This window comes from Epinephelus moara, chromosome 16, assembly GCF_006386435.1.
Source record: "Epinephelus moara isolate mb chromosome 16, YSFRI_EMoa_1.0, whole genome shotgun sequence".
Lineage (NCBI taxonomy): Eukaryota > Metazoa > Chordata > Actinopteri > Perciformes > Serranidae > Epinephelus > Epinephelus moara.
Window position 1 is genome coordinate 25553092 of NC_065521.1, and position 20635 is coordinate 25573726.

The window sequence follows — 20635 nt, forward strand, 5'->3', positions numbered from 1 at the left end:
ACAAAAATACCACATTAATGTCCCCACCCAAAGCACCGCTCCTGTTCACCATTCTTCAGTCTGGCTGTCCCGGCTTTAAAAAGTGTTTACATTGTCACACTGTAGGATGAAAATACTCTGCGGTGAAACAATGCAAAGCAAACAAGATGGAGCATTTTAATCATTAAAGCTAATCTGAGGATTTGACACTACTTGAGAAACGTGCGTACTTGTGGTATGTGCAGCTTTTACAGTTCTGAAGAAACAATCTGCTCGTAATCCCTGTGTGAATATTCTGAGTTGTGAATTTACAGTTACAAAGAACTGCTCACCTGCCTTCAACAGGAAGTTTTCAGAAGCTCCTCTGATTAATACTGTAATTTGCTTGTTTTTCCATGTTTAACACAACTTACAACACATTCATAATACACAACGGCTGATAGTTTCCAAAGAATAAAGTTCTTTATTTTTTTAAGCATTTTTCCTATATTCAAAGTAGCCACAGCTTTGTTTCCATTTCCTTCTGCTTATTGCGTTGGCAGCAGGCTAAGCAAGGTAGTCCAGACATCCCTTTCCCAACAACAGTTTCCAGCTCCTCCTGGGGAACCCCAAGGTGTTGGCATGCCAGATGAGATATATAACACCTCCAGAATGTTCTGGGTCTACCCCACGGCCTCCTGTCAGTTTGATGTTCAGGCTTCTATATCGTTTGATCTCATCAAATACTGGCAGGTACTGCTACTCGTCTTTTATTATTGTAAATTGTAAATATACATGGTTTTTGGGCTATCACCTGAGGCTCTTGGAAATTACAATGGATATTTTTCATTTTATAGAATAATCAATCAATAGATTAACAGTCCAGTGTGCAGGATTTAGGGGCATCTATTGGCAGAAATGATATATTATTATTCATAACAATGTTTTCATTAGTTTATTATCACTTGAGACTAAGAATCGATGCGTTTTTACCTTAAAACAGTGGTTCCCAACTGGTGGGTCGTGGTCCAAAAGTGGTTAGCCTATCCCAGCTGACACCGGGCGATAGACGGTGTACACCCTGAACAGAGCTGACTCATAGAGACAGACAACCACTCACTCTCACATTCACACCTACGGGCAATTTAGAGTCACTGGTTAACCTGCATGTCTTTGGACTGTGGGAGGAAGCCAGAGAACCTGGAGAAAACCCACACTGACACGAATGGGGAGAACACCGAATCTCCACACAAAAGGGCACTGGCCGGCTGGTGGATTTGAACCAGAACCCTCTTGCTGTGAGACGACAGTGCTAATCAGTGCACCACCATGCCACATTTCTGGTCGGTTAATGATTAATACAAATTACCATGAATAAAACCCAACAACAGCATGTTTCTGTGTCATCTACTTCGATGCACTGTGTGTTATCAGGTGTCTTTTTTAAGGTGATGTTCCACAACCAACACAAGACAGGATAGATTACATTATACTCACAGGTGGCCTGTCATCTGTCTTCCACTGAAGTCTCCAATCAGGTGATATGCAGCGACAAAGTCACCCTGGCCTCAGTGATAACCCACACAGTGGCAGCATCCACAATGTCCCTCATGACAAACTGTAGTTGATGGTGTCCTGGTGCAGCTGGTGCAGCGGATGGACATGATGCCTACTGCCAATCTTGGCCACATCCCATGGTGGTTCCCTCTGATTTTGGTCTATAAGTTTGTTTGGGATACAGGAACAAACAACCAATATCTTGTCATCAAACAACACTAGTTAAGAGCTTGTACACACAGCTGCACACTGTCGAGAAATGAAACAAGCAATTCTCAGTTTTAAACTGTGTTAAAAATACTTACTTATCTTATTTTTTTCTTCATTTTCTTCTCCTGTTTTCCAGTGATTTTTATATTCCTTTCAACTTTCACTTTTACATCACTACTTCCTAAATAAAATGTTTACTTTTACTCCACTACATTTCCCTAAGCATCTTACTTACTACAAAATAGGGAAGGAGGAGGGAGGGGTGGATTTTTAAGGTGGTGTACATGTTAAGAAGAAGCCACTGTATTCTCCAGAAGCCTGTCTGTGTGAATATGTTTTATTAGCACAGTTTTGCTCAGCCTGGATGCACCAATTCTAATCTATCGTTTTAAGATTGGAGACTCACAGAAGAGAGGGTGAATAATGACTCGAGAAGATAAGGATTTGAGACTGCGTGGTGACTGCTCCACTGTAGTCTATCAGCCCGAGAGGTCAAAGCCTCTAAGTTGTGAAGAAGATCTCATTTTTCTTCAGGGGAAACCCCCACTTTGTTTGTTTGCTTTGTTATACCCAAATTAGTTTATTCTATTGTAGTGTTTTCAGTTGTGAAACAGAAAATGTCTCCATATACTCAGAACATTCCCCTGGGTGCTCTCAGTGTTGTCTAGAACATCTTTCCTAATTCATTGTCTATGGAGCAGCTCCAGACATTATACCCTATGAAATCACAAATTTGACTTTTAGCACTCTAGCTTTTGGATTTGGGGGAAAGTTGTTCATGTTTACTTATATGTTTGGTCTGTTTTATACCATAGGAATAACATGTATGAATTTTGAAAATGGCCATATTTTAATAGTTGAGTTGGCAAATCTGAACATTGGATTAAGCCAGGATAAAAAATATTGTATAATTTTGCTGACATATTAGAATCAAAGGTTTTTTACAGTGGGGATTTTGGTTATCTTTTTTTTTTTATCAATCCGAAAATACTGCCAACAGCAATAAAAAATGCCATGTTTTTTTTTTTTAAATAAAATGTTATCGCCTTCAAAATATAGATAGGAATAAGACTATACTAGTTTGGTGTGTAAGCTGTAACGTTATTTCTGAAAAAAAAAAACTCATTTTAAGAATTTGGAGCTTGAACATTAGTGTTTAATTTATTAAAAGTATTGTAAAATTCCATAAATGTATAGACAACAAATAAAACACTACAGTAAAAAAAATAACTACTTACTCAGGTGTGGCGTTCAGGCACTTCATCCACCACTAGCTAAGCTGCCACCAGGTGCAGACGTTACCTGTTAACGTTAGCATAACGGCTGCATATCCTTAGAGACCGCTGATAAACGTTTTATATTACAACGGGAAGGAATTGCTTCGAGGCTACAGGTAAACGTCAATTTAATGTTATCAACTGCTCGTTAAAAGCGGTTAACGTCAATGCCTGTAAGTCTTTCAGTTATTTTTTTCCCGGTAGACTAACGTTAAACATGTTCCGGTCATAGATATCAAGCTAAGCTATTAGTTAATTAGCTATTGGCTAACGTCGGTTAATAGCTTAGCTAATAGCTTAATTTAGCCGACGGTTAAGTTAATGTTGGGACATTCTTAGGCAACTAGCGAACGTAATACTCATTATTCCTGCCTTAAGTGTACGTTAATTGTTAGCTAAAAATATAAATTTATATTCCTTTGTACTCAATGTGTTTACTCCACTCTATATAACTAACGTAACAGGTGTGTTGCTATTGCATTGCATGTGTCCATAAATTGTTTGAATCTCCCAACTTAAACTTTGTAATTTGACCTTTATTCCACTAGATGGCGGCCGATAATAACTTCCAAGTCAGCACTGGCTTGATTCTTTAGGGTAACAAGTGTGTTGATGCCCTCAGTGATGTCTGAAGGCTGCTCTACACAGAGATGATGACCTACGACTGCACTGTGGTAAAAGCATACAATAACTGCCAAACAAGGCCACAGATGTGTTTAGCTTCAACGTAGTGCAGGTTCTTGCTGCATGCTTCCTCACACTCCACATGAAGGGTAATTTGGAAACTATACTGTAATTTGGGAGACTTACAAAACCTGAAATGTATACATGTTTGACATGGTTGTCTACAGCTACTACAGATATATTTGCTTTTTATTCAGCCATATTGTCTCTGTTAGGGTTGCAAAGGTATGAGATTTTCTGTTTTAGAAAATATCATGGTTTCATGTGTGTGCCACAGTATTTCACAATTATTGTTATTATTTTTTTATTATTAGTTACAGTGATCCTTAAAGGCATGAAAACAGGGATGTTTTGGTTGAACACACGCAGGCAGTGGAGGAGGAAAATAGATGTGCGCAGATGACATTCTCTATCCAGTTGCCTTTTTTTGTTCAATACTGTAGGCAAGCAAATATACACATTATGATAACCGTCCATTTTTATACCACGGTATATGATTTCAGCTGCAGCCCTGGTGTCAATTAAGTCAATCCGGATTGGGGTTAAAATGTCAAAAAGGCTGACTGATGTCTGTTTGTGTGAAGCACCCTTTCCTCAAAACTAACTCATAAACAACCAGAATACGTCAAAAGCACCGGTCAGAGATCCTCAGGGGGATAAATAATCTCCTTTTCTTCTCCAGGGGAGCATGCCAGATTCTGTACAGCCTTGAAGATGAAGATAAAGATGACAGAAATAAATTATAAACAAGGAAGGAGACCATTAAAGCTATCTCCAGACCCCTGCAGTGCAAACAACGGTGGGTACTCGCACAGCCTTATACCTGGACTCATGTGCAGACACAACAGTGCACAATTCACTTGACTTACATCTCCCCCACACCCCACAGTTCTCCATAAGCCACCTCATTCACCTACTTCCAAGAAGCGAATCAAGCTGAAATCCAACAAAGTTGTTTATATCCCAGAGGATTTTCCAAGGAAATCTTCTGGCTGCTGGATAATGTCTAGCTGGTAGCCTATCAAGATTAGAACAATTATTCTATCAGGCTAACACACCCATTTGTCTTTTAGATGATCCAGATGCCAGAAAAGTTTATGACTAACAGCCAAGCAAAACAAAGATGACTCCAAACATGCTTGCAGTTCAGAGGAGCTGTTCACTGCAGCTGTATCCTGAATGGACTACAATATGCATGTGACATTAATTAATGCATTTATTGTGCCATTTCAATTATACAAAAAATGTGTTTATTTTTCAGCAGCAACCAAGGACACATTCAGGTGCTCTCGGGGCGCAATTAATCTTTTAGTAGTCTCCTCTGCAAGGCAATGTTGAGGGTTCAGTGCCTTTTCAGCATTCCTTATAGCTGCAGCGTCCCAAAAGATGACATTTACGGAGCAATTTCCCTTATTTAACTTTGCACTTTGGACATTGCCCATGTCAACAACATTCAGCATTTAATGTCACTAAATTAAACACACTTGCGCATAAAATCGCAGCACTTACGGCTCCTGCAGTGGAGCTCACCCAGCTCATGTATTACACTCACACAATATTCATTTAGGGGCCAGAAGGAACTTTTTAGGGTGCAAAATGTACTGAAAGGCTGCTGGCACAGACTGTAGGACAGCTCTGGCTCTGGAAGCGATTAGCCCTCAAAGCTTGGGTGAGTATATTGCAGAGAGACAAGGGCGGGTGGGAGTTGTATCGTGTGTGTGAGTGTGAGAGGGACATGGAGAAAGAACTTGTGTGTGTGTGTTTTTTGAGAGAGGGAGACTGGGGCGGTTCTGTTATGCAAGCAGTTCTCAGTATGCATGTAGATTGGAAGATGTGTGGCTCCTGTGGTTGGCTGTCCCCTGTGTCACTGCCTTTAAAAAACAGTTGCCAAGAGAAATGTCTTCTTTACAGGCTTTGGCTGCCAGATGCTGGGGATAATGGATAGGACTGCAGAAGGAAAGATGGAGAGGTGTGTGCAGCCAGCCACACAGACATGCAAGTGAGCACATGCATTAGCATTAGCACACACACACACACACACACACACACACACACATTTGCACACTTTGTGGGCAGGGGATCACCATAATGCTGAAGTAAGGCGTGAATAATTCATCTTTAACTCACTGTTGTACAACTGCCACACACACACACACACACACACACACACACACACACAGTGACACACAGGGGAAGTATTAGGCCTACTAAGTCATGTCACACTAAGTCGCCATGAATGAGCATATGGTTTGGGCATGCTTACAGATTCCAGAGGTGCCACATTTTGTAGATGTGTGCAGGAGCTGTTGGGAGGGAATAGTTGTGTGTCTGTGCAGCTGTGAACCAACACATGGGGCGCCAGTGTGTGAATGCGATAGTGTGTCTGTGAGCGGGATAGCCAGTGACACAGGAATGTGTCATAGTTCCTGCAAGCCACTCAGCTCCTAAACTGCAGCAAATAAACATTCCTCTACTGCTGTGTCAGTGCTGAGCCCTCGCCCACTGTCGCTGTAAAACACAGCTTGTAATTAAAACCAAAAACTGAGCATTTCTCCTTTTGTTTCCAAGAGTATTACTAGTTTAGAGATAATGGCCCCATGCCTTCAGAAATTTCTCAGTACTGTTTATTGACTCAAAGATGGCTTGTTGTGGTCCAGATGATGCCGAGGTGGGACAACTGATAATAAAACCGTCAGAACCATCTTTATTGGTTAAGTGCGGTTACAGTAATTCTGATTTGCTGTGGTTGGTCATATTTCACTGTGTAGCACAAATGATCTCACATCCATGCAAGAAAAACAGCTATATAGCACTACACAGAAACATCATAGATTCAAACCTAATGTCAGACAGATACAGATACATTTGGACGAAGAGGAGTGTTAACATTCAATATTGCCAGACACATATTGCTGTAATTTATCACTGACTCGTCTGGTTGATTTGAATAAATGCAGGCTTCATCCCTGCTGACAGGTGAAATGATGCGCAGGCTTATGTTGTGTCACATAGATTCCACCACAGTTTGGGCTCGTATTTCATTTGGATCTCTGAGCTGAAACGTTGTCGTGCTGTACCCATACATTGTCAGATGTCTGTAAACATATTCTACTGTTGGTTGTCCTTGCCCAACGTCTCTCCCTGTCATTACAGCTCTGTTTACAGGAAGACTAACAGTGTTTGCTAGCACGTGATCTCCCCCAGAATATACAGTGGTTTAAAGTCGCACTCTGACGCACAGTTTTCCACCTAAAACACTTAATCCCAATGGAACCCATTCTGACATGTCACTTTATCTGTTTGTTGTCTCTAGTCTGGTTTTGCCAGGTTAACATTCACAGACGTATGATTAGGGATTTTAACCCTTTGTTGGATAACTACTGCCTGTGCATTCCTTTTTTTGACAAATAGTACTTGAAGGTCCAGTGTGTAGTATTCAGGGGGATGCATTGGCAGAAATGGAATATAATATGATAAATTATTTAGTGTATAAAAATTTAGTGTAATCATTGAGTTTTTGTTACCTCAGAATGAGCTGTTACCTACATAGAGAGCGGGTTCTCATTCACAGAGTCCGCCATGTTCTAGAGAAGGCCATTTGTGTTTTCACATCACCCACCATAGTTAGCAGCCTCTCCACAACGGTTTAAATCAAAGAGTCAGTTTGTTGTGGAGATAAAGAGACCTTTGTGGATAATTTGGGCTCCCCATAAAAAGTCTGGATCTAAAGTTATCATAAAAAAAAGGTGAACACACATAAGCAGATGCTGGGCTAGCATTCCATCTACAATGAGCTGAACAGCATCGGATAAACACTGACTGACGTGAAGCTGTTTTATTCAATGTTTTTACTGGTTTTAATCACCTGGTCCATTTGTTTTGAAGAGGAAGAGACCTCTGCGGATAATTTGGCTCCTGATAAAAACCTCCTGAATTAAGAACACTGAAGGGATCCTAACTTTGAGTCCACACTTGGAACATGGGATAAGTTTCGGCTGGTTGCAATCTGCAATTCTCACCACTAGATGCCACTAAATCCTACGCACTGTTCCTTTAAGAAGTTTGCCGAAATGTTCATTGTAAAATTGTTTATGATGACCCTGACTATGACCATGTAAAATTTACTGTCTCACTCCAAACATCATCTGACCTGGTCTGACCACGGCTGTGGCTGAAGTGTCAAGAAAGAGGGAAATTACAACAAATGATGCAGGAAAACATTTTAGTGCTGACAGGAAAAGAATGGTGCATGCAGTTTTAAAAGTTACATGCACCAGTGCACATACTCAGAAAAAAGTATTTTGATCCCCGATGGTGATGAGGTGTTTATCTCAGCAGTCTTGAGGTTGAGAGTATTTAATATCAACAAAGAAAGGGCCAGCAGAGAAAAGGGCCATCACGCCAAAACAATCACGAGGTCATGCTGTGTATGTGCAGAAGGTGAAGAGTGTTGATAACTCGAAATATATTATCACCCCATGCCGGTTCACTCATGCCTATGTGTGTTCACACACAGGAGGCTCCTACTCGCGACATCTTTATGTGAAGAGTGCTGGCATATCCCAAACGCACACACGCACAAACACCGCAAAGTTAAATCCCTCCCACCTTAACTGCAGGGCTCGCTCTCCATCTCGCTCCACAGGGGCACAGAGCCTGACCACAGACATCATACTGATTGCTCACCATGGTCGAGTGGTCTGTCCACATTCCCACCCTGATTCACTATGTGCAGAAAACCCAACAACGGAAAACAGTGGTTTGAGAGTGTCTGGAGGTTTGCGGACAGCAGTGAGTGTCCGCTGTGTCTCTCCTAAATCTATCCTCCTCTCATCCCCTTCGACTGCCCTGCTGCATACCCCGGGAACATGGGAACAGTTGAGGGCAGACCCAAACTGATGTGTGTGGAATGTTTTGGAATCGAAACGAGAGGATTAAAAAAAAGAGAGGACACTTGAGTGCATGTGTCTGCTCGCTGGGATGAATGTAACCTCCTTCCTTCTCTCCTGTGTGTGACAGGTTGTGGCAGGCCGGTAGATGATGAAGTGATGGAGATGTTAGGAGGCCACGGCCATTGTGATGCTGGGTGGCTGTTACTCTGGAACTGCCATCTGCCGAAAAGGTCAGTTGCTAGGGGACGATTCTCCTGGACCGTGTCTGCCTCCCAGCTGCCATCCACACACCCACACAAACTGGATTGAGTATGCACACAGACTCTCACACACATATACACACTTGCACACTCACGCTCTTTTCATTCTTTCCTACAAATCTGAATTGAATTTGAGTGAATCTGACCCACAGTATTGACCGCTATTAATCCACTCTGTAGTTTTCTGTAACTTTAGGTGAAGTTTAGTTGATTAAAATTCTTTATACGATATGTGTGTGATGAGGCTGTAAATGCATGTCTTAATACATAATAGCCCTGTGGTCACTTAATGGCACCAAACAAATGCTTCTGATTATTACATGAGCAGTGTGAGGGTGTTCCCGTCATAACAATGCCCTAATTAATTGGAGCTCAGCCCACAATCGAATGCCAGGATTACAATGAAATGTCGAGGCAGCACGGAAATCAAATCAGTATTGTGCGCCAGATCCAAGCCGTGCCACATTGTCCATCACAACCACAGCGAGCAGCCTATCATTCAGTGCGGTGACCCAAACCCAATTCTAAATTCCTTATCATACGCCCTTCAAATTAAAGCCAACTCCACCCAACGGGCAAACATTTTTCCACAATTTAGCAGGAATTTTAATATGAAGCTGCTGTGCATTCATTATGCCGTATCATCTTCTCTGCATGTTCTGTGGTGATTGACCTGATTATTACAAGGAGCACAATGTGGGCAAGTGAGAACTGTTTCCTTTCTCAAGCTTGAATCATGAACATTGTTTTTTTTTAACATGACACTCTCACTCTCAGGTCAAATACAGAGAGTGTGGCTGTATTTCTTAGTGTCAACTTACTTAACCCTGTGCTCCTGTTATGGTGCCCCCATAGAAATAGAATGAGAATAGAACGGACATTGAACTGTTTGTCGTGGTCATTTGACGAGTACAAAAGAAAACGGCGATTGTTGTTAGTCGTTATGGTGACAATACGCCATGGGAGCTGTGAAGTGTGTCACACTTGCTAGTTTTAGAACTCCGCTTTGGCCGATTCTTACACCTATTTTCCTTATTAAACAGAAATAAATGATCATACACCAAACCAAGTTTCTCTCTTTCACCAAGCTAAGATAAGCATCAACTTACTTGCCTTGTTAACTCATCGTAAAACACACTTCATTCAAACTCGACAGAAACAAGATAAAACTCGCCAAGATCATCTTCGTTAGTCTTGTTAGTCATCTAGTTAGTTAGTCCACTGTTCCCAACAATCAGCAGTTCTGGTTTGGTTGAAATAAACCCTCAATTCACTGAGTTAGATGTTAAAATATGCTGATCTGCACGCTGCTTATCCCCACAGTCTCTGTGTCTCAGCTGTTCACTGAGCAACAGCTCTTTAGGGGCAGCCACAGTACATCATGTTTCAACGAACATGGAATTAATCATAATACTGCCACTTGCCGCAAGTTGGTTTGTTTATATCCAAGTTATACCCCTTTACACGTTTGCAGTGGCAACAGTACACATAAAAATGGCCGCCGTTCAGACCATCCTGCCACGTTGATTTGAATGGGAATGTCTGTTCTACTCTAATTCTATTTGTATGGTTTGCATGGGAAAAACATTTATCCTGACAGGAAACTGATCATGTAACAACTTTTTTTTTTTTAATGACAGCTTCGAAAGTCACAAAGTAAATGCTGCTGAGTAAACGTAACAATATCATGCACCACTTATTCTGATCAGGAGCAGGCCGCAACTTGGTGTCAGTGTGTTATTCTTTTACGATATTGGCAATACAGTAGCTGACAGGGTTTTGTGTCATCTCTGTTTCTTTTTTTTATCCTTCCTGTCACACTTTCCTGCTCCTCTCCCGTTTCCCCGCCTCACGCCCTCACCTCCAGCCTGCCCTTCTCCACCAGCCTTCCAGAGACAGTGACTTTTGTGTAGCGGAGCTGTTGTTTTTGTTTGTGCCCTTCTCACCATGGCTGCCTGCTCGCCGCCTGGCAGCCCCGTGTGTCAAAGGTGGCTGCAGCAGAACAGACTGTGGGAACAGCCGGTTAGCCTCCCCTGGTCCCCTGCTCCCCAACCAGAGGGGCAGCCATCAATCCAGCGCTCCCCCTGCCCCTGCACACACAAAATGCCCAACCAAACACACACTCACACAAAAAGCCTACAACGCTCACACCCTCTCCCAATAATCCTCGGAAGCAATTTCATCTCGACTCGGGTGGCGGCCCATTGTCGCCAGCCCCTTCAATCTTTCCTTATTAACTCTCGCTTTGTCCCGCATCCGAGCTTCTGGACTCATCTCTCCTACATTCCGATCGGTGCTGCTCCCAGCACTCCCAGGCAACCTCCATTCGCTAATCCCACTGCCTCCCCCACCAGCCGCCCCACCCCAAGGAACTCTTACTGCTTTTTTTTTTCCCAACCTGCCGATCACCTACTCACAGAGTAAGGTAGGGGCATTAACTCCATGGGTTTTCTGAAGGCAGAGCGTGAAGGCGGGGTGGGTGAAGGAGGAGGCGGCCACAAAGTGACTCCAGCCCAGACAATTAGAACAATGAGCTGGGCCTGTAGGGGGCTAACTCGCTGCGTCACGCCTGGACGGTGGGGTATTTTGTCAGTTTAATGAATTGTCCGTCAGGCCAGGGCCACATTGCAGGCTGCGCAGGGAGAGGCCAGCAGGGACCCAGACACTAAGTCGGTATTTATTACACTGCCTTTGTCACTAATTGAGCTAATTATCACTGACTCCTCAGCACTCCCACAGGCAGCACCCCCTCCACTACTCTCTCTACCAACTCTCCCACCTCACTCTCACGCCTGGGATTTGAACTCTGCCTTCCCTCTTCTTTTCTTAAATCTGTCTGCCACTTTCTCTTTCTTTTGTTTCCTTCTGTCTATCTATGATCGCCTATCAATTCTCTCTCAAGTCAGGATTGTATCATTTTCATATTTTTCTGAATTTGTTTTTGTATCATATCGCAAAATTATCATTCAGTAATCGTGTGTCCACCCATTATCCAGTAATACAAGACAGAAGAGTAGAGTTTTGGAGCAATCAGATGTGTTGCTCTGTGATCAATATACATTTTACATGCTCATCTTTCTGTTTTGGTAGGCCATCCACCCTCATGTGACCCCCATAATTCGGTTCAATTTGCCCTTTTTTGTTCTTTGTATTCTCCTAAGCCCCCTAAAGATGTAAATGTTTTACTCTCTTTAAGATACTGACCCGTCTCTGCTCAGTTTATTAATTTATTACTTAACTTGTTGTTCTCTGCCAGCAAAGTAGCTGCTTGTGATCCCTCGCTTCTATTCTGTAACATCAAGACTGTATTTCAGAAAATATCTCAAATCAATGTCACCCTGTCTGCCCTGACAGCTACAACTTTGTTGCTCTGTTATTTGGACCTTTGGATTTTAGCGTGGGTGTTGGTGGCCTTACTGTGCTCAGCGTGGATGACCCTGGCTGCTCCTGTGCTGTGGTGGGCTAAAGAGAGAGTGCAAAGCTTTCCAAACTCCCGTGGTTAGTCAGGTTGCCAGGGGCGGGGGGAGACTCTAGGTTTTCATGATTTTTGATGCTATTTCTTTATTTCTGTCCAACATTAAGCAAATGAAGCAAAACATTCAATGCTGTAAAATCCTATACTGTATAAAATAGGGTATGTGGCTGGATAAGCAAGGGCCGTCTCTTGTGGTTGGGAGCACAGATGCAGGGATGTTTTGTGAGCTGGAGAAAGAGGCTGCTTTGGCGGTGGTAATAGGATTAGGCAAAGGACACCCAGGGACAGGCTTATATGTTCACTTGGTTGGGTGTCAAAACTATCTCAAACACAGAAACTACAACAGGCATAATAGCAACTTTTGACACATTCAGCAGGGCAACTTAATTGAAAATATAGACTTTATTGTTCTATCATACAATACAAAACCAACTGGAGCCTAAATCTTTTGATTAAAATCTAAAAAAAAAAAAGTTTCTCTTACATCTCTCTATAACAGTATAAAAATCCTCAGAAATAAATATTTTGTATTTACACTAATTTAAAAAAAAAAAAGGGAAATATTCAGTGCATGAACACAAGTGTTTGTACAGGAACAAGCAAAGACGTAATAATGTTCTGTTTCTAGCAAGAGTCGGTTTTGTGTTGGCTACGTTACACCAAAATAGAAAAAGGCATAAGATCAAAACATCTCCTGACTTGACACTAATGATAGCATATTCTCCTGCCACTGACAGGTGCATAAATCATTCAGCAAACTTACAAATGACGTCATTATAAATATATTCATATATTTTAATATTTACAGCATTTTGGTTCTCATAGCTGATATACAGAATGATCTCTTCAGCAGAGGCTGTTCTCTTCAAAATAAAATGTAACCGCCTGAAGTAATACACGTACGCCTACTTTAAACCTGGACCAGTTTACTGCTACACTCATATATTAACAGAAATTTAATGTCTTTTTGTTTTCTTCAATGTTCGTCTCAGAATGGCATTAGTTTTTATTTTGAGAGCGTGGTGAGATTCTGCATGTCACATTTAATTTATTTTTTTAAATATTGGCCCCTCAGATTTGCCAAACTACATCTAGGCATGCCATGATATTCAGTGTATTGATAATACATTCAAATTACATTGCCTCGGCAAGATTTGTTCAGTTGGTTTCTGTTTTCCTTGGCGGAGCCCTGGCCCCAGCCGTGTAACATCAGGACCATCGTGTGGTAAGTCAGAGTGGCAAATCAGGGTTGAGGTGTATTCAACTCCAGAGAAATCTAAATAAAAAGGGCAAATGTGGTGAGGAAATTATAAGTGGTTGGGCTGCATCCAGGGCCTAAGTACACAATTTGGGAACAGACGGCCCATCCCTGGAGATAAACTTCACACAGTTTCATGTGAGAGAAACCAAACTTCAGCAAACGAAAACAAAACAGATTTTTTTTTAAATAACTCCCCTCTTGTTAGAGGTCTTCACCAGTTTATGAGAGCACATGTTTGTGGCTCTCTGGCCACAGGAACATCTGTGAAACATTGTGTCCAGTTTCTGCCCTCAGTGGGGGAGAGGAAGGCTCTAGTAGTACCTGGTTACAGCAATCGATTCTCCGCCACATCATTTCGTCCCTTTACTTCTATTTATCCACAGTGTAAACACTTGAGGGATGTGGGTGATTTCCATTCTGCGTGGTTGTAGTGTTTAAATACCCTCTTAATACTGTTTAGCATCAAAGGCAGGGAGCAAGCACATATACTCCCTCTATACCCTGTTCATATATTTGTGCTTTTCTCCATCTCCCTCTTTCATAAACACTGATTGATTTTTTTTGTGCCAGAGAGTTCCCTGTATCAGTTTACCCGCCTCGAAGCTTCTCTAGCTCCTACCTAACATCTGCGTGCTAGTGGCTTTCTCAGCCAACTACCTGTTTTGTTAAGAAGTTCTTCTTTGCCTTTTATATATGCCTAAATATTCACTTGGTGTCCAGCTGTGATCATAGACACTGGTGTAACGTTCGTGTACTGGTGCAGTTCAAGCAGCTGACATGACAGCACCAGTGGAAGGTGCAGTGGCAACGTTCAGTCACACTCTCAGTCCGAGTCTTAAACCCACGTCCACAGCAGAGCAGCTCACATCCATCAAGGCCTGGAGAGGAGCTGTTGCATGTTCTCCCAGAAGTTCCCAAAGTGCCAGTTTTGCCATTGTAGGAGCAGAAGTTTGGTGATTTCTCAAAATAGACCAGGTCCATGGCAGAGGGGGGTTTGTGAGCTGGGTTTTCAGGCTCCAGATGTCTGGGGTCGGCTCTGTGAGAGGCGCGGTTGCTTCCCTTGTTGGCATAAACGACTCTGGATGCACCATCAAACCGGTCTTTAAGGAAGTCTCCCACTGTGCGGAAGCTGGGCAGGCGCATCCAACAGGTGCGCACTGTGCAGGAGCCTGACATGCCATGGCACTTACACTCCTGACGCATCTCTGATGACACAGTCTGCACAGAGGAAGAACAAAGGCTACTGATGAAATCATTCAAAAGTGGAAATCACAAAACATTTGAAGCTTTTGGGAGTTCTGTAAAAACAGACAAGTGTGGCGTGTTGGAGGATCAAATTCTTACCATTCTGCCAGCCTCATTATTGTGTAGGTTGGTGAGGTAGCGCAGGTCTCTGCCCCTCTCGCTGGAGTCCACAAACTCACGGCTGAACATCCGGCCAAAGTCCACATTGTCACTGCAGCCCCCCCAGTGCCAGTCTGGCCCTCCGGGACCTCTGCGGCGGTAATCACATGTGCACGACTCAATGGCCCCTTCCGAGCAGGAGCGAGCCACAGCGTGGGTCACCCCTGCGCTGGTAATGGCAAATACAAATGCTGTCTCTCGGCAACCTGAAGAAACAACATCAAAACTTCCCATCAGAACCACTTCCAGCCACTTAGACTCGGCTTTGCCAATTTTTTTGCCAAAAATTGGAAAATATTTAGAGACAAAGCCTTTTAAATGTGTACAAGAGATTCCATTACATCCTGGCCAAAATTGTCCAAATAATGCCTGGTGAGAAAAACAACAGAGGCTCACCACGATTGACAATTTTCCCAAAAACTGCTGGGCTGTGGGTGGTCGGACAGTTCCAGCGGCGGTTGCGGAACTGCCACTTGCACTCCTTTATGGCAGTGTGCAGCCCAGCGGCGATGGCGTGCAGGATGCCAGGATTCTGCCGAATCAGCCGGCGCTGGCGACGACTGAGCAGGGCCAGGCTCGGGTCCAGGACCAACTGCACGTTTTTGGAATTGGTGAGGAGGTTGGATGAGGAGGCCACATTGACAATACCCCTGGCACAACACAAGGACAAGGGATGTCAGAGTCAAGGAGCTGGCAGTTTGTGCATGTAGCTCCTTCTGTGACCCCTCTAAACTCTGAGACTGATGTGTCTGGCTTCTCATGATTGCTGTGCCTCTAAAATTACAGTTTTCATTATGTACAATAGTGACACACATTGTTTCAGTGAGACAGTGAGTCTCTGAGTCAGAATGCCAGTTCTGGCTTGACAGATAACATGAAACTATACTTTTACCTCTATAAATCACGTGTCAGTTTCATTATAATGTAACCATATTCCTCTGCTAAATATTCAGCATCTGTCAAAGCTGAGTGGCACTGTTGTCCTGTTAAACATTTTCTTTTCTGTGCATTTTCTCTCTTACATGTGATGAACCAAAAGCTGAGAAGAAGTGAGTTTACTTTAAGATTTAAGTGTCCAATCACGCCCACAAATATGTCTATTCTGTCAAAATGTTTGAAGTCATTAATACATTGGGTTTGTATGCTGCCAATGTAAAATTCTCTCTTACAAAAATGTTTAACTCATTCACGCCATTCTACTTATTTAAAAAAAAAAAACCATAGTATTAACTTAATGTTGTCCCTCTGCTTTATCATATTATAAATACTCTGGTGTTTGGCTTGATAAATAGTCAAATCATGGCACCTGCACTTCTCCAGTTTTGTACAAATTTCACATCACTGAACATGGCCTAAATGCACTACTTTGGTGGTCAGATTTCAGAGCACTTCTAGTTTGAATTTTTGCAGCACACAGGCTGTATAATTTTCCACTTTATCTGCTGGCAATTTCTGTGAGATTTCTGTGTCAACATTTTTTTTTATATTCCCATGTAGTGTAATGGCTGCGTCTTCTGTTAAGCATTATCATCCGGAAAAGCGGGCGAGCCTTGGCCTGTTAGAGGGCTGACCCAGACAGTTGTGTGGTGAGGCCTGGGAACATTAATAATAATGTCGTCTTTTTTGGATGTTTTCTTCATTCCAAAAACTCCGCGGTGACTTTTTTTTTCTTCCCTCCTCTTCCTAGATGTTTTCTTGGATTTCAGCTGACATTTTAAATATTTGCAAACGCCTGACGTTGCGCGCAAATACTGTCCATCTAATGGCACCGCAAACACGACAGAATCTTTCGTTAAATCATTACTTAATTAAACCCAACCCACAGTTTATAGACTTTTAAACAAACGCAAGACAAAACGCCCACTGACGCAAGAAACTACACAGATCTTATTTTTGTTTTCTTTAACAAAATAGTGTGGAATTGGCGTGTTTTAGTTTTTGGGTCGCTGTATGGACAGAGGAATGTGTTGTATTAGATCAGCACGACCCTGAGTGAGACCTCGTATGGGATTCCTTTCAGCTATGAAATAAATCCATATTTAATTTATCCCACATTGGAATGAAAAATGTTGTCTCGTTTTCAAACCACAATGTCCAAATGACAGGGAAGCAGCCAGAGAGGGAGAGTAAATTAAATCTACCGCAAATAAAAGGTAAACCTGTAATTATTACAAACGTAATTCGTTTATTGTTAAATAGTCTGCTGTTGCTAATTCCAATGAAAGGGCAATAAATTAAAAAAAAAAAAAAATCCCACAAGCTTTAATATCATGCGGTTATATTTTTTAAAAGGCTGAACAGAAGTTGTGATCGGTGCCAAAACTAACACATTATTTGGAGCATGGAATGTAGCAGCCCAGTAAAGCACCGGTTAGACGGTAGCGCAGGCTCTTCCCTGCTCAAACAGGCGTTTAATGCAAAGTTTGTCAATAGCAGGATACTGATATCTGAGTGAATGTGAACTCACCACCACCGGCCGCTGTTGTTGACGGCCCCTGTGCCTGAGAGCGAAGACACCAGCAGGATACAGGCGGCTTTCACCCCTAACAGCAGCGCCAGACTCCTCATCGTGTCTCCAGGTCAAATATGAGGAGGAAAGTGTCAAATGGATTTTTGCTCAGACAAAGTTTGAAAGCCTAGTTTTTTCCAGTGATTCATCTGAACAGTCCAGCACAGATATGCACATTTTCTAACAAAATGAAAATAGCCTTAAAATAAACCATCAGCCTAAACACAAGAAAAATTGGCACAAGTCTGGCATTGCATTTCTCTCCTGTCGCCGCGTATTATAACACATTACATGTGATAATATATTTAAATCATAATGATCTATGTTTGTCAATGTATATAAAAAATGCTGCAAGGTGTAGGGTGCATACTCACCACGCCACAGTCCGGTGAGAGGACTTTGAAAGGTGAGAGAAGCAGACAGCCCTAATTGACTTAAATGGATCTTGAGTGGAGACAGGTTGCTAAATGATGTGAAGTGTCCAGGCAGGATGCTACTGCTGCTGCTGCTGCTGCTGCAGTCCTCTTCACTCTGTCTCTCTCAGTGATGCTCTGCACGGCGCATTGAACGCGTGGGACAGTCCCGAAGACTTGATCCCCTCGGTGACTGATAGGCAACACATTCTTCTCTTATTGAGCGCTACGAGGGGAATAAAAAAGGGATTTGCTGCTCTCATCTCCCTCTGTTTTTTTTCGGAGCCTTTTCAATAGGATTGGAGGGAGGGATAGTTAATGCTCTTCATAGGGCGCACAATGAATAAGGAAACACAACTGGGCAGAAAGGAGAAAGGAAGAGAAAGAAAAAAAAATAGGGCAATCCACAGAGTTGCGCATATTACTTGAGGAATCTCACGGTCATCACATAATCGATTCCCTGTAAATGTGTGCGGCTGAGATGTATTTTCCCACCGGCCGCGCGCTCGCTTCCACATCCAGTTGTTGCAGAAAAGGAGAAGTGCTCCCTGAAGCAGTGATGTGTTGGTGCAGATGCTGTGGGTGCGCCCGGTTTGGTGCTCCGCCGCTGCTCAAAGGCTGGTGTCACGGTGCAATACAGTTACAGCGGAATATGAGCCATCTAAAACTGCCCTTTTTACCCGGTGGTTGGATTAGCCTACTCCCTAACCGCATCTCCTCCTCCTCTCTCCAAATGCGCTCTCAAAATGTGCAGTGACTAAGGACATTTCTGCTCATTTCGTTTCCTTTTTCCTCTAATCCCTTCACAAACACACCCTTCTTTTACACCAATCATTATTAACATTTAATTAAAACCTTTTATGACGCTCTTTTAATACATTTTGCCGCTAATTTAGATTTGGCCCAATAAACAAAACTATTATCACCAGTCTTTATAGCCTCAAAACGCGCACGCGCACACGCACAACGGAGACGCAATAATAAGCTCTTAGTTGTCATATAACTCACACCGCCTGCTGGGCTACTTAAACATTTTTTTTCGAGCGCGGGAGAGATGAAATACGGTCTCCAATCAGAAGTTTGATGTATGATGAACCAGGAAAAAGAGGGGGACGAGTAAGAATAAAAACCATTCCAAACATCTGGCCTGCAGACCTCCCTCGACGCACATGTAGCTCAGTGTAATCACAGCTTGAGCCACTTTGCGGCATCTCCATCTAACCCCAGACTAGGAGCAGGCTTCAATGTCCCCAAACTTCTCCATGTTGGTTCATGGGTGAATGTTTCATTATGTGACATTTATCTGCTAATTTGCATGTTCCACATTAGTCACTGCAGCGGTCGTAGCTTGAATAATCTCCCTCCCCTCCTTCTCCATCTCTCCCTCTCTCCCTCTCTCTCTCTCTCTCTTTCCCCTCAGATGACAGTAAAAGGAAGTGGGCTTTTGTAAAAAGGGATTTAATGACAGCCATCCTACGTTTATACTCCAGCCTTATATGAAGGTGCTCAAACGGGTTTCCTGGAGCAGTCATGCGACACCGAGCAGATTAGAGCTTCAATCCGGATAAAGGGGGCCTTTTATATACAAATCAACTTCAAATCACTTTTTAAGCCACTTAGATATACACGCCAAGGCAGAATGCTAATGCACTTTTCATTGCTGCAGCTTAGGGAATGGAAGGAGATTAGATGAATTGGTGTCACTATGCGAGCCGTGTTCGAGGGGGGTTTTAACTTAATTTTATGAAAGTAGCCCACATGCACCTTCCAACAGCAGCGTCTATTATTGTTTAAAGTCTGCTACAGAAAACAGTTTTAATTTGTGAGATAATTGGCAGTCCCTCTATGTAAGGTGGTTGACCTGTTGATTCAGTAGCAGCCAAATTGGGCTTAATTTGGATCAATTTGCTGATTGATTCAATGCCGAGCTGCCACATCACCCCAACCAACTCCCTAACAGAAGGCCTGAGTGTGTGGTTTCATAGGCATAGTCATTACTGAGCTAAAATTTGAATAGATAATTGAGATGCTGTTTGGTGGTGTTCATATGCATACAATGCATTTAAAAGCCATTAAGGCCCTACTTCCTGTAAGGCATCACATACCCATTTAAGTGTTATTTGCCATTTGATTTTTGTCAGAGCATGCGACGCCATAATGTGATAAATAACCACAGAAAATAATCAGACCTGTCACTCCTGCAATTTATAATTCCATGCTCTGAAATAAAGACTTTGGAGTGACAAAGTGAAGTTGTTTCAAACACAACAATGAGGAACAGCCGCTCTGATGGAGGTGGGAGGAAGGGGGGACCACATGACTAAAAACAGTATTGTTGGAGGGTCTGTTAGCGGAGCCGCCTGCCTGCTGCTGCCTCCCTGTCGTACAGTGGAACCAGCAGCTCTCCCCTCCCCCCATTCATCATTTAACTCACCCCATTATGAACAAAAATCCTCTGTGACTATTCATATTTCATTTTACTGAGCGTTTCATTGTTATTTCGCTCTAAAAAATGAACTCTATTCTACATAAAGTGCCGACCCAGAAACAATAAGCATTCAGATTTAGGTATCCTATTAAATATGTTTATAGGATCCAGTATTTTAGATCACCTACCAAAACTTGAGACGACTGTGCGCACGGGTTAGAAAGCGGTGCTTGTGCGTAAAAGTTTGGAGACGTCATTTTACGCTCGGACGAATGATCACGCTCTCAAATGATAAAATGATCAACTG

At 42.7% G+C, this 20635-nt stretch overlaps 1 protein-coding gene across 1 annotated transcript; it reads right to left on the reverse strand.

Annotated features, from left to right (window-relative positions):
* Nucleotides 1-12403: 12403 nt before the first annotated feature.
* wnt1 (wingless-type MMTV integration site family, member 1) lies at nucleotides 12404-18746 on the reverse strand. Its single transcript, XM_050065611.1, has 5 exons — nucleotides 17862-18746; nucleotides 17446-17551; nucleotides 15375-15628; nucleotides 14919-15184; nucleotides 12404-14792 (listed from the first exon to the last, which is right to left on the reverse strand). The coding sequence occupies exons 2-5, from the start codon at nucleotides 17544-17546 to the stop codon at nucleotides 14301-14303; spliced, it is 1113 nt and encodes a 370-aa protein (XP_049921568.1). The 5' UTR covers nucleotides 17547-17551; nucleotides 17862-18746; the 3' UTR covers nucleotides 12404-14300.
* Nucleotides 18747-20635: the final 1889 nt, after the last annotated feature.